We start from the raw sequence: 12,026 nt of genomic DNA, 5'->3' as shown, positions 1-12,026 counted from the left end.
ACCGAGAGCCGACGCCGCGTCTCCGGGACTCGCGGGGCTCCGCCCCTGCCGCCAGCGCAGCGCCGCCCTCAGCCACGCCCAGACAAACACTGGCCGGGACTTTTCGGCTGCCCTTCTGGCGCCCCCGCGCCGCTTGGTGCCCGGGGGAGGTGGGGGAGAGCGCGCCTTTGCTTTCCCGAGACACTGCGGGAGCAATGGCGTCCGGAGAGAGCGGTGGGGCAACACCATTAAGTGTGCCCCTCCTCTACTAGTGGTTAAAGCAATCAAAATAAAGGTTCTGTACAATTCTGTTTTTTAAAGATTTATTTATTTATGCATACAAGAACTGGGGTACAAGCCAGAGGTGGGGGGGGGGAGAGAGGATTCACCAAAGATAGAGTGGGGAACAGAACAGGCAGACTGACGAAATACACTGCTGAGGGGAGCAGCGGGCGAGTCAAGAGAGGTCTGCTGTGCCATGTGGGTAGCTCCCTGGCCGGGGACCAAACTCTTGCTGCAGATAGCCTCATAGGTTGTCTTAACCCTTTTGCCACCAGGGAGGCCCGGTTTTGTACAATTCTTAAGGGCCCTTTTATGCCTTTCTCAATTGTCTTACAGCATGCCTAGAAGTAAAGTAGTGACTAGCATTCCCCTTTATCAGCTGAATCCACTGAGGCCTACAGAGAAGAGATTTCCCAAAGTCACTAACACTCCCCTCTATAGAAGAGAAAAAGTCAGCTGGAAACTCTGAGGATCACTTCCTCCAGGTGATGGGAGGCCTTCAAGAGGTCTGTGGACCCTTGAGAGTGAGCATGAAAATCAGACATTTTCTGGGCAGAATGATCCTATTTCTCTTAGTTTTCACCCAGAATCTAAAAGTATGTGGAACTAGCCCACACTTTATTGATAGGGAGACTGAGCATGGAGACAGGGAATGACCTGTCCAGGAGCAGAGACTCAGCAATCAAAGTCAGTTTAAAGAGTTAATATTCACCATTTCCTGTCCTGTGAAAACCAGCTTAGGAAAATCAATATACCCAGAAAAGAACCCAGAAATAAAAACCTTTATTCTTCAGTAATTAAAAAAAAACCAATAAAACTCCCCCGCAGTACTTACCAGCTCTCCCCCTCTCTCTCTCCCTCCCTTCTACTGCACTAAATACACACTGGATGGGTGGTGAGCCACTACCTCAGGAATGTGCCAGATCAAACAGATCATGGATCAATAATAATTTACAGAGAACGAAGTTGGGGATACTCCAGACACCAAGCATTTGTCTGCTTGAGCTCTTCTAATCTCTCAGCACCCCATTAGACAGGTATTACTAGTTTCATTGTACTAAAAAGAAAACTAAGGTGGGTAAAGCAGTTTTCCCTTTGAGCGGCAGAGTTGCCCTTCTTTCTGTCCTCCAGACCCACAGTGCTATTGCCTTCCCGAGATGCCCCTGAGCTTGGCAAGGATCCTATTTGCAGCTCTCCCAGGCCCTGAGTTCCAGGAATGTGACCCTTTGTGGCAGCAGCCTCTGGGCAGCAGCCTCTGGGGTCGGGGTCCTGGGGACTGGGACAGAGGTTGAGTAAACAGAGCTGTAGAAAAGGCAGCTCCACTTCTCTGGCTCCCTCCCTCTCGGCCTCTCTTTCCCTTCCTTAGGTACCTGAACAGAGACAGAAGGGCCCAATTTGCTGGGCTCTCAGCCGGAGACCACGCCATGACACCCTCAAGGCCTCTTCTGATGCTGGCCTTACTGGCGTGGGCTGTTCTGGCTGACCAAGGTGCGGGAGGGTGTTGGTGGCCGTTCAGGCCAATGTAGGATGGGTGTGGGTGGCCTGGGCTTGGTGTGCCGACTGATACCCACTCCCTGCAGAGTCTTGCAAGGGCCGCTGTACCGAGGGCTTCAATGCGGACAGGAAGTGTCAGTGTGACGAGCTCTGCTCTTACTACCAGAGCTGCTGCGCTGACTACATTGCGGAGTGCAAGACCCAAGGTGCGTTCAGAGCGGCTGGGTGGGCTTGGGGTTACCTTTGCAGCCGGAGACTCACCACCACCCACTCTGCCTTGCAGTAACTCGTGGGGATGTATTCACTCTGCCAGAAGATGAATACGGGGCCTACGACTATCCCGACGCCAGAGACAACACCAGCAACCCTGAGCAACAGGTCCCAGGACCTGGGCAGGGGTTCCTAGTGCCTGAGTCAAGGACCCTGGTACCTGAGCTGGGGGTCCCAGGGCCCGAGACCACTAAACAAAGCATCTTCGATTTCCCAGCAGAGGAGGAGCTGTGTAGTGGGAAGCCCTTTGATGCTTTCACTGATCTTAAGAATGGTTCCCTGTTTGCCTTCCGAGGTGACTCCAGGGACAGATCTTTAGGTGTGGGTCTGCCCCAGGAACATCACCTCCTCACATAGCCTCTCCCACTTTAGGGCAGTACTGCTATGAGCTGGATGAAAAGGCAGTGAGGCCTGGCTACCCCAAGCTTATCAAAGACGTCTGGGGTATTGAGGGCCCCATTGATGCTGCCTTCACCCGCGTCAACTGCCAGGGGAAGACCTACCTCTTCAAGGTGCCGGGCCCAGGGGTTGTGGGTCACGGTTGAGGGAGTTGTGCCCAGGAGCAGAGTGGGCAAGAAACCTGGGTCTGGGCCTGTGCTCCCTGCCTGGAGCTCTTTGAAAATAGGGAAGCTCCAGGCTCCAGGTCCTGAGTGACAAGCCTGGAGCTGGGTCAGCCGGCATGGGAAAGGAACTCCACCTCTGCGCCTGGCCAGCCGCCTCCTCGCTCTTCTTCTCCCATCCCCCTTAGGGCAGTCAGTACTGGCGCTTTGAGGATGGTGTCCTGGACCCCGATTACCCCCGCAACATCTCTGATGGCTTCAGTGGCATTCCAGACAACGTGGATGCAGCCTTGGCCCTCCCAGCTCACAGCTACAGCGGCCAGGAGCGGGTCTACTTCTTCAAGGGTACTGGGGTGTGGGGGGGGGGGTGGGGATAAGCAGATGGTGGAGCTGGCTCAGTTGTCTTCTGCACTTCACCCGGGACAGGTTTCAGGTTCTGTTCACTGCTCCTCCCGTACAAGGAGCTCCTAACTTCAACAGCTTCTGTGCTTCCCAGTCCTGCTCATGCGCACCCCCCCTGATGCCACCCGCCCTGCTCCCCAGGGAAACAGTACTGGGAGTACAAGTTCCAGGAACAGCCGAGCCAGGAGGAGTGTGACAGCAGCTCCTTGTCGGCCGTGTTTGCTCACTTCGCCCAGATGCAGCGGGACAGCTGGGAGAGCATCTTCGAGATTCTCTTCTGGGGCAGATCCTCTGGTATGGAGGGAGCCCCCCCAAGAGGCCTGGCTGTGGGTCAGGGGTAAGGCTGGACTGAGTGGAAGGGGTTGTGGTTGTGGAACTACCGAGCAGAAGCTGTTTGCTCAGGTCAGACTTTGCTTCTGTTGACCTTGTGGGGAGCCGACTCTGCCTGGACCCCATACCTTGGACTTTGCCTAGTGCAACCAGCGCAGGAGGGGCTAGGGTGAGATGGTGGAGGAAGGCCAGGGGAGAGAATGGAACAGAGTTAGAAGGCCAGGGTGCTGGGCTCTGCCACGAGCTTGCTGTGTGACCTTGGACAAGGCTCAGCCCACCAATGAGCACAAAGTGAACCCTAAAAGCCCTGCTGGGGGCAGGGTCCAGGCCCTCAAGGCCTGCCATTAACCTTTTACTTGCCACAGGTGGTGCTGGAGAGCCCCAGTTCATTAGCCAGGACTGGCACGGGGTGCCTGGGCAAGTGGACGCCGTCATGGCTGGTCGTATCTACATCTCCGGTTCAGCTCCCCATTCCTCCCGGGCCAAGAAGGCCAAGTCTAAGCATCGAAACCGTAAACGCTACCGCTCACGTCGAGGGCGAGGCCGTGGCCACAGCCAGAACCGCCACCGGCCATCCCGGTCAGCCTGGCTGTCTTGGTTCTCCAGTGAGGAGAGTGACTTCGGAATCTTCAACTATGACTACGACATCAACTGGCTTGTGCCTGCCACCTGTGAGCCCATCCAGAGCGTCTACTTCTTCTCAGGAGGTGGGAGCCTCTGCCCTCTCTGTGGCTGGTCTTGGCAGGGTCTCCCCTCTGTGCCTGGTCCTCATGGGCTGAACAAAGTCCTTGGGCAGTGACTCCAGGTCAGGCCAGGAGTCCTCAGCTGCGTCGCGCACACTCACTTCCCTTTCCAGGAGATGCCCAGGTGTCTTTCTCTGGGAAGGAGTGGCAGGGCCAGGCTGCCTCTCACACAGTCTCCCCCGACCTCTCTTCCAGACAAGTACTACCGAGTCAACCTTCGCACACGGCGCGTGGACACCGTGAACCCTCCTTACCCACGCTCCATCGCCGAGTACTGGCTGGGCTGCCCAGCCCCTGACCAGAAGTAGTCCAAGCCTATACAATTGGATCCTCTGCTGCTCCTTCCTCTAACCTCCTCCTCTGAGCCCAATAAAGATTCCTTGGCCCTGAGTTTAAGGCTATTTTTCTCACTGGTAGACAGGCAAGAGGCAGGGATCTGCCTGGGTAAAGGAGGGGAAGCTGGGCTGTCAGGATGGCTTGGGAGAGGACAGAAAAGAAGCTTCCTGTGTCCAGCCCATGTTGGGCTCAGGCCCTCCCTGTGAACCAGAAGGCTCTGTGGTTTGGCAAAGGCCTTATGAGTGTGAGCCTCACACCTGTGCTTAGCAGCCCCAACAACCCACCAGCAGCTAATCAGAATTTGAATCCTCCTGATGACAGGAGTTACCAAGCCTCCCCCACCCCACCAGCTTGCCTTGCCTCTTGGAGTTGACTACAGTCTTGGAAGAGAAGAAGGGGCAGGAGATGGTGGGGTTCAGGCTCAGCTTTTCTGCCCATCCTGAGCCTGAAATAGTTAGCTCAGACACCTGAGTGTCTCTCTGGAGAACTGGTCACTGTGCTCCCAAACCCACACCTAGGATGGGTCATTCTTTGAAGTCTGTCTTGGGTCTGGGGTGGGGGTGGGGGGCTGAGTTAGAAGAGATGGGGAAGGGTAGGCAGAAAATTCAAATGTACTCACTACTCTTAGAAAAGTGACCCATGGGGAGCCTCCCTGGTGGTACACAGGGTTAAGTCTCAGCACTATGAAGCAATCTGCAGCCATTGAAGCATGAGTTCGATCCCTGACCAGGGAATTAATCCACATAGTGCAGCAGACCTCTCCTGACTCGCCTGCTGCTCCCCTCAGCAGTGTATTTCAGTCAGTCCTCCTGTTCTGCTCCCCACTCTGTCTATGGTGAATCTTCTCACTCTCCTGCATCTCTGGCCTACACCCCAGCTCTTGTATGCATAAGTAAACAAATCTTTAAAAAAAAAAGGGTGACCCAAAACTTCCATGGATAAGATTGCTGTAGAAACAAAAACATCTTTCTTAGGACCCCTCAATATCTGTGGACCTCCTCTGGCTTTGGGATGCCCATCTGGGCTCTTGGGAACCAAGAAAGGGTTAGACAGGAAAAGCTCCAAAGCACACCTGAGTGATCTGGTCGTGACATCTGCTCCCCAGCCCTGTTGTGAGCGGGTGGCTCCACCTCCTCTGCTGCCCATTCTCTTCCTGTCCTGTGAGCCCAGACCTCACTAGCGTAGTAGGGCTCCACCCACGCTCTACAGGGGGCTGAGGGCGCCTGAAAGGGCAGCTGAAGCACTGGGAACACTAGAGAGAAAACCTCTTGCTTCCAGGAAGGAGCCCTGGGAATATTTTCATGAAGTAAGTGTGCCAGTTGGTGGTCGGAGGAAGGGGTGTGAGGCCAACTTCCTTTGTGATGTCCTGACAAGGGACCACAAAACTTTTGTCCCACTCTTACCCCCTCCACCTCAACACTGCCCCGCCCCTGCCCCCTCACGTCCTCTGGGACTTCTCTGCCCACCTTAGCTGGACTCTACACCTTGCCCTTCTTGGAGGCGGGCCTGCCACCCAGAGCAAAAAAAAACCTCACATGGGGTGGGTCTAGTGTGGACACAGCCTTGGCATGGCCTTCTGGCTCCTCACCCTCTGTCAGTCCCATGGCCAGCCCTGTGCATGCATCTCCAACAGGTGATGTGATGGGGCAAAGGTGGCCAAGGGGAGGATGGGGGGAAGGTGTGAATAAGAGAGGTTGAAGAGGGTTGGGGAATAGAGGGCTTTGAGATTGGGGTGGAGCTCTTCCAGGGGTCCTGGCATATTTCCCACCCTAACCTGAAGGCCACACCAGTGGGTTAAGTCCCCACTGGAGAAAGCAGGTCCCCTTCAGTAGCAGGAAGCTGCTGGAATTGGAGGGGGTGTTTGCAGCATGGTCCTACCCAGACACTGGCACCTGTGAGCACCTGGCCCAGGTGACCTGCCTTCCCCAGGCCAAGACACAGGTGACCTTTGATGGCCCCCCTCTGCAGGGTGGGGGTTTTCTTACACAGCTAACTTTTTGCTCAACCCACAGTTTCTACTCTTAGGAATCCTGCCTCCAGATTCTGTTCCCTTGTGCCTCGCAGAGAGGATGCTGGAACCAGACTTCTTTCCTTACCAGGTGTGGTTCCAGAATTGTTGGGTCAAGAGAATCAAGTGTAGGAAGCCTGGAGGTCTAAGCCCCAGGCCTGAGCCTCCCCAGAGATCCTGACCTCTTCCAGATACACTCCAGCACTCCTGGGAGCCCTGGACAGTGGGCCAGTCCCCACCCTCCCACAGCCCTGCCCAGTACACCTGTGTCCAAACCTCCTGTCCAGCTCTAAGCTTGGGCCCAGGTCAGGGATGGGAAGGGGCCAAAGCGGCAGCCCCCCAGGGACTAGCTGGGTCTTCAGGGCTTTCTCCAGAGCAAGCTACTCCCCAGACTTCACTGGGCAGCCTGTCTGACCTCATCTACGTGTTAGCTACTGTCACCAACCTTGACTACTCCCACCCATTGTTTCCGCAGGAGGTACCTTCAGATGAGGTAGGGCACTATGTTTTCCAACTTTCCTGCTATACCTGGTCACTAATTCTTCTCCTCTACAGGGGAATTAACAGCTGCCTCATCCGAAGGTCCTGTAAACATTACCTAACTGCTAAGTCAGCTAGGAGCAGCTAGACCTGTTCCTAATTTTAGACAACTGGGGGCAAACACTTTTTCCTTGGCAGGAACTGGATATTCCATCTCTCTGTCCCCAGAAGTTAGCACAGTGTTTGACTCAAACATCAGCTCTCAGCAAATGCTCAGTGTCGCAGAAGCCTGCGATACATGGGGGATGTGAAAGCTCAAGGATATGTGGGTACCCTGGTCCACAACAGAGTTTAGGCACAAGTAAGTACTGCCAGGAATCATAACTAAGCTTAAGTGTAGCTTTTCAATCAAACTTCAATAGTCTGGGTTGCTAGAAACACTGTATAAGGCCACCGGCATTTTTTCCCCCACAGTTAAATTTCTGGCCAACTAACAATAAAAATGGTATGATTTCTCAGCCAAGTGATACATGGTAGAACAGAAGAACCTAAATCTTCCCACTCTCTCATGTGGAATATTGCCCTGAGAGGCTCAGACTTGCTATATATCAAGAAGAAACTGGCAAACATTGTAGAGGAAATGTCTTTTGAGCCAATGAATATATAATTTCTAAGAAGGGAAAAGTACCACAGGAAACTCACACAGGGAACAAACAGAAAAAACAAAGTTTCATTAGGAGCAGATTCTGAACAGTTCTCAGAAATATGAAAATCAAAATAATAAATAACCATGGTGTATTATAAAAAAAAAAGAAATATGAAAATCTTCGGGTGTTTGTCACAAGATGAAATAAGTATACATTGGATACAATAAATATTTATTGAATAAATAACTAATGTTGATAATAATTTCTTAGTGCCTCATACAGACTTTATTATCGCAACATTAATCAAAGTTCTTAGAAGTTTAACTATACATAGAGACTTTGGGACTACCTAGGAGTCTTTGGCTCCATTTAACAGAGGAATGGCCACAGTTGGTCATTTGATCTCTTTCAGCCTATTTGGCTTTTAGAAAAGGGGCCTAAAACCATTTTCTTTTCCAAGCTACAGGACTATTGTGAAGACCAAAAGCAAATATGTAAAACAATTAGTTCTTCATGAATATTTACATACTGTTTTTCATACTCTCAAAAGCATGTTTAAGAACCCACATAAAATATCCTGCATTAGGTTTGTTTACCAGTATGTGCCCATAATCATAATGTATATGCTATGCATATACATGTGCATGTTTATTCACATGTTTATATACAGTTCTATATGTTGTTAAATCTGAAAATACTCCCTGACTACAAAGAACGTCTCCCTTTATTGAGTCAATCCACAGGAGGCTTACTCTCCCCACAAACAAGGGATTTTCAATGAAAAGTAGACATAACTGTTTTGCCACCTAAATTGTTTTTACTTTTGGAAGCAGAACAAAGGGTGATGAGAAGATGTAAAGTAAGGAGAGTCAGCACATGGCAGAGACAGGCAGAAGCACAAAGAAAACCAGGAAACAACAACTGAAAGGAAGGAATACAGAAATTTTAAAAAGGTAGCTGCCTTACTTCTAATTCTACCGTCGTGTCTCTTATTTGGCATCCTCCAACTGGGTGTCCTTTCCAACACAAACTGGACAAAGATTTCCTTCTGCTTTCTTGGAGGCTTCTGACCTTAATTACAGGTCTGCGTCAAGGATGTGTGGAACGAAAATGACAATTCATTTGTGCACCTGGCCAAGTTCAAGGCAGTCTGGTCTACTTCTGGGAAGGTCTGGGTACTATTTACACCCAGTGGAAAAAAACCCAGCCCAGCAGTGCTTGGAATGAACTGGAGAAGGCAGATGGGCACTAGGTTCAGAAGGTACTGACAAGACCAGTTATTTCCCATGTTGTCTGCGTTTCCTCTTGCTCCCCAAAATTCAGAGGATGGGCCTTCCTGCAAGAATTGCAGGTGGCTGGCTAACCAGAGCTAAGTACAAAGAGACTGATAGGTTCACTCAGAGTCAGTGATTTGCAGCTAGGAGCCAGGAGCTCCCCAAAATCTTCTCCAGACTTTGATGATGAAGTACCAGTTAAAGCTCTCCCAACTCGCCTTCCATTGCCTGCACCATGACATACAGCTCGGCCAGACCCACCACAGAGGCGACGATCAGTGCAACCAGTATCCGCTGCAGAGGGGGAGAACCGTACTTAGAGGATGCAGGCCAGTATCCGTCTTTAGACTCCAGCACCTCTAATTTCGATGGAGAAGCCCCCAATCCAGGTCACAGGGGTGGGAAGGAAGGAAAGGGAAGAGGATCTGGATTCTTCTGTGTCGGAAAGTTCAAATGCTCCTCTTATTTTTTGGAAAACACTTAACATATTCATTCTCACGCTAATACCCCCCACCTAGGGCACCCTGCCTACTCACCGAGGCCATTTCTGTGAAGACATACTGGCTTCCAAGGTAAGTACAGACGAAGGCTGCTGCCACGGTAACAATGAAGTTGAAGATGGTGATGACCAGAGCCTTCACTGACCTCACTTTGGGGAGGAGCCCAGGGAAGAAACCTTTAGGTCAGCATCCTCCAGAGGCCCTCTTGGCTCATCTCTTTTATCCCCAGACTGCTCTCATCAACTGGGTTCCCTCAAACACCAAGCTTGAATAGCCCAGGCTTAAACCCAGAATACTAAAGTGGGAAGGAGAAGTAAACTGACCCATCCCAGGGAGAGGCACTAGCAGCCTGATTTCTAGTACCTCACCTTGCTTTCCCAGGTCACTGAGAGTCCCACCATGCTTTGAGTCCTGGAAAAAAAGGAAAAACATTTGCTTTCAGAGTGGAAGCAGCTCAGAGGCAGTCAAAAGAGTATTCTTTTGTCAGTCTGGGCTCAGTCCTTTTTATTCCCCAACATATTAACTCTGCCTTCTCCATGAATTCTTTTGTCTGGGGACCAGATGAGTTCTTTTCTGGGCCACACATTAAGAATTTCAGTAAAAGAACATAGGCTCCCAGTACCTAGCTATCCCTTTTCTGTTTCAGGGCAGGAACATGTTACAGATTATTAGGGACCTGTCAAAAGAAAGACTTCAAAGAACACTCCCATCTCTTTAACTTTTACAAATAAGTTGCCATCCCAGCCCAGAGTTTCAGTGAATCAGCTGGGAATTCTATTTGGTTTGTAGGAAGCAGAGGGCTTCCATGGTTCCTGAACTGTATACAAGCCAAGTTTCCATGTTATTTCTTTTCCCTGTACTTCTTCCCAGTGTAGATCCTCAGTTCACATACTGAAGAGCAGGCCCTTACCTGACAAGTGACATTGCGGGTGATCCGTTTATATTCCTCATTGGCTAGCTGTATCTTAATCTTCTCTAGCCGGGCAACTAGCTCTGGATTCTGAGGCAGAAATGAGAAGAACGATATTAGGAAGTATGTTGCAATCATTGGTTTTGGGGACAAGACACTGCTAGAGTGCTGGGAAATCCATGAATCAGTTTTGCCTCCACTGCTAAGGGGATTTTTTTTTTTTTTTGAAGGGAGTTGTGTCAGTTTTCCATAGGAGGACAATATCTGAGTCCCACATCCCAGCTCTGAAGGGTTTTAAAAGACAAATCTGAGCCCAAAGGTTGATTCATAAATTTCAAGGTACCACAAATACAGTCAGATTATTATCCAGATAAACTCAGCCAACACCCACTCTCACAAATATCTCCCTTACATACCCGAGGTGGCTTTACAACCTCTGGGAGATAGATTTCACTGCCTTCTAGGAGCTCATGAAGGTACAAGGTGGAATCTGGAAGAAAAGGTTTCCACAAACATAATGATACAGAGAGTTCAGGTTGAAGGATTAAGGTAAGAAAACGGGCCAGCCCTTCTATTCTTCCAATCAAAATAAAATATGGCCATTCCTGTATCAATCTCCAGGAACACCTTTAATTGGGAAGACTCTAGGAAAATTTCACATGAGTATCTCCTAAAGCTGTACAGCTGACTTCAACTGTCAACTTTTAATTATCCTGCCCATGTCACATCTAGCACATAAGTCATTTACATTTGCCATTAACTTGTCTCCTCTATGGCCAAAACAGAATTGTCCTAAACAGGATTCAATTATATAGATGCTGAGTATTCAGAGTACACTGACTAGACCATCTCTTTCTAAGGCATTTTTAAATTCCAACCGTTCAACTGTCTGCTCTTTGCATTTCTGGCTAGACTACATTAATTTTGGAACAAGATCTTAAACGCCAGTTTATTCTATCCCTTTTATAACGAAGAGAACTGAGGCTGAAGGAGGAGAAATGACTCCTACAAAGGGCATTTGTACCACAACTAGGAAATACAAGCTCAGATGCTATTCCCAGTTCAGATCTTTCAACAGTTTTTCTGTCATCCATACAGATTTGACCATTCTTGCTTTTTTGGATGGAAAGAAATCCAGATTCCCAAATAGGACAAGTTCATTATGCTAAATTCATCTAATGTGGCTTAAAAGAAACTGAGCCTGTGAGATAATACTGGATTAGAACTTGGAGTTCCCCAGGGGTCTGCTGAGAGACAGAGGCCTAGAAGTGGCAACTAAAGAGAGCAGAGACTGCACAGGTGAATTTGTTATTCACGAGGAATTCCCATGGAAGTCGTGAAGGACAAAGGTTGCCCTATAGTTTATGAGATGATTGGACTGTCTAGGTGACCGTCAGCGGGCGAGGGAGAACGCTGGATATTTCCCTCAGAAAGATGCTAAAGTTGGTAAAACGCAGGCGACTCCGAAGTGGAGACCGGAGCTCACCCCTTTCTCTCAGGTACTGGTGCAGTTCCCGGATCAGGCGGAAGGAAACCAGGTGTGCGGGGCCACTGGCGCTATCACCGCCCTCGGGCTTCTCCCCCAGCGCGGCCTCAAGCTCTGCCCGCAGCCTCGGGGGCAGCTGCTCCGGCTCCAGTTCCCCACCGGGGAGCAAAGCGCGCACCAGCCGTTCTCCAGCAAGCAGGTGAGACGCCATATCTCAGCCAACCTACGGTCAGGTGACCCCGCAGGGCACTTCCGCCCGCCGCACGCCGGAAGTAGCCCCGAACTCACGCGGCGGGGCGGGGCCGGGAGGAGGGCCCAGGGGCGG

At 50.6% G+C, this 12,026-nt stretch overlaps 3 protein-coding genes across 5 annotated transcripts; 2 read left to right on the top strand and 1 right to left on the bottom strand.

Annotated features, from left to right (window-relative positions):
• Positions 1 to 1,685: 1,685 nt before the first annotated feature.
• Positions 1,686 to 4,375, top strand: VTN (vitronectin). The gene is made up of 8 exons (XM_037493592.1): positions 1,686 to 1,749; positions 1,842 to 1,961; positions 2,039 to 2,320; positions 2,398 to 2,537; positions 2,774 to 2,930; positions 3,129 to 3,281; positions 3,683 to 4,024; positions 4,256 to 4,375. The coding sequence occupies exons 1-8, from the start codon at positions 1,686 to 1,688 to the stop codon at positions 4,366 to 4,368; spliced, it is 1,371 nt and encodes a 456-aa protein (XP_037349489.1). The 3' UTR covers positions 4,369 to 4,375.
• A 1,589-nt stretch (positions 4,376 to 5,964) lies between these two features.
• SEBOX (SEBOX homeobox) lies at positions 5,965 to 6,968 on the top strand. Its single transcript, XM_037493200.1, has 5 exons — positions 5,965 to 5,989; positions 6,177 to 6,365; positions 6,461 to 6,495; positions 6,592 to 6,897; positions 6,960 to 6,968. Exons 1-5 carry the CDS (start codon positions 5,965 to 5,967, stop codon positions 6,966 to 6,968), a joined length of 564 nt encoding a protein of 187 aa, XP_037349097.1.
• On the bottom strand, positions 6,656 to 11,968 carry TMEM199 (transmembrane protein 199). Of its 3 annotated transcripts, none has more exons than XM_037494047.2 (6): positions 11,702 to 11,966; positions 10,632 to 10,705; positions 10,216 to 10,305; positions 9,674 to 9,716; positions 9,342 to 9,454; positions 6,656 to 9,099 (listed from the first exon to the last, which is right to left on the bottom strand). In XM_037494047.2, exons 1-6 carry the CDS (start codon positions 11,910 to 11,912, stop codon positions 9,004 to 9,006), a joined length of 627 nt encoding a protein of 208 aa, XP_037349944.1. In that variant the 5' UTR covers positions 11,913 to 11,966; the 3' UTR covers positions 6,656 to 9,003. The 3 variants fall into 3 exon arrangements, with proteins under 3 accessions (XP_037349944.1, XP_054545285.1, XP_054545284.1); XM_054689310.1 differs by lacking the exon at positions 6,656 to 9,099 and adding an exon at positions 9,106 to 9,145 and having other exon boundaries at positions 11,702 to 11,967; XM_054689309.1 differs by lacking the exon at positions 6,656 to 9,099 and adding an exon at positions 9,152 to 9,240 and having other exon boundaries at positions 11,702 to 11,968.
• Between the last annotated feature and the right edge of the window lie 58 nt (positions 11,969 to 12,026).

The sequence above is a fragment of the Talpa occidentalis genome, unplaced genomic scaffold (assembly GCF_014898055.3).
Source record: "Talpa occidentalis isolate TD23 unplaced genomic scaffold, MPIMG_talOcc4v2.1 talOcc4.7, whole genome shotgun sequence".
NCBI lineage: Eukaryota > Metazoa > Chordata > Mammalia > Eulipotyphla > Talpidae > Talpa > Talpa occidentalis.
The sequence above is the reverse complement of the archived record's forward strand: the minus strand, read 5'-3'. Positions and strand labels throughout refer to the sequence as shown.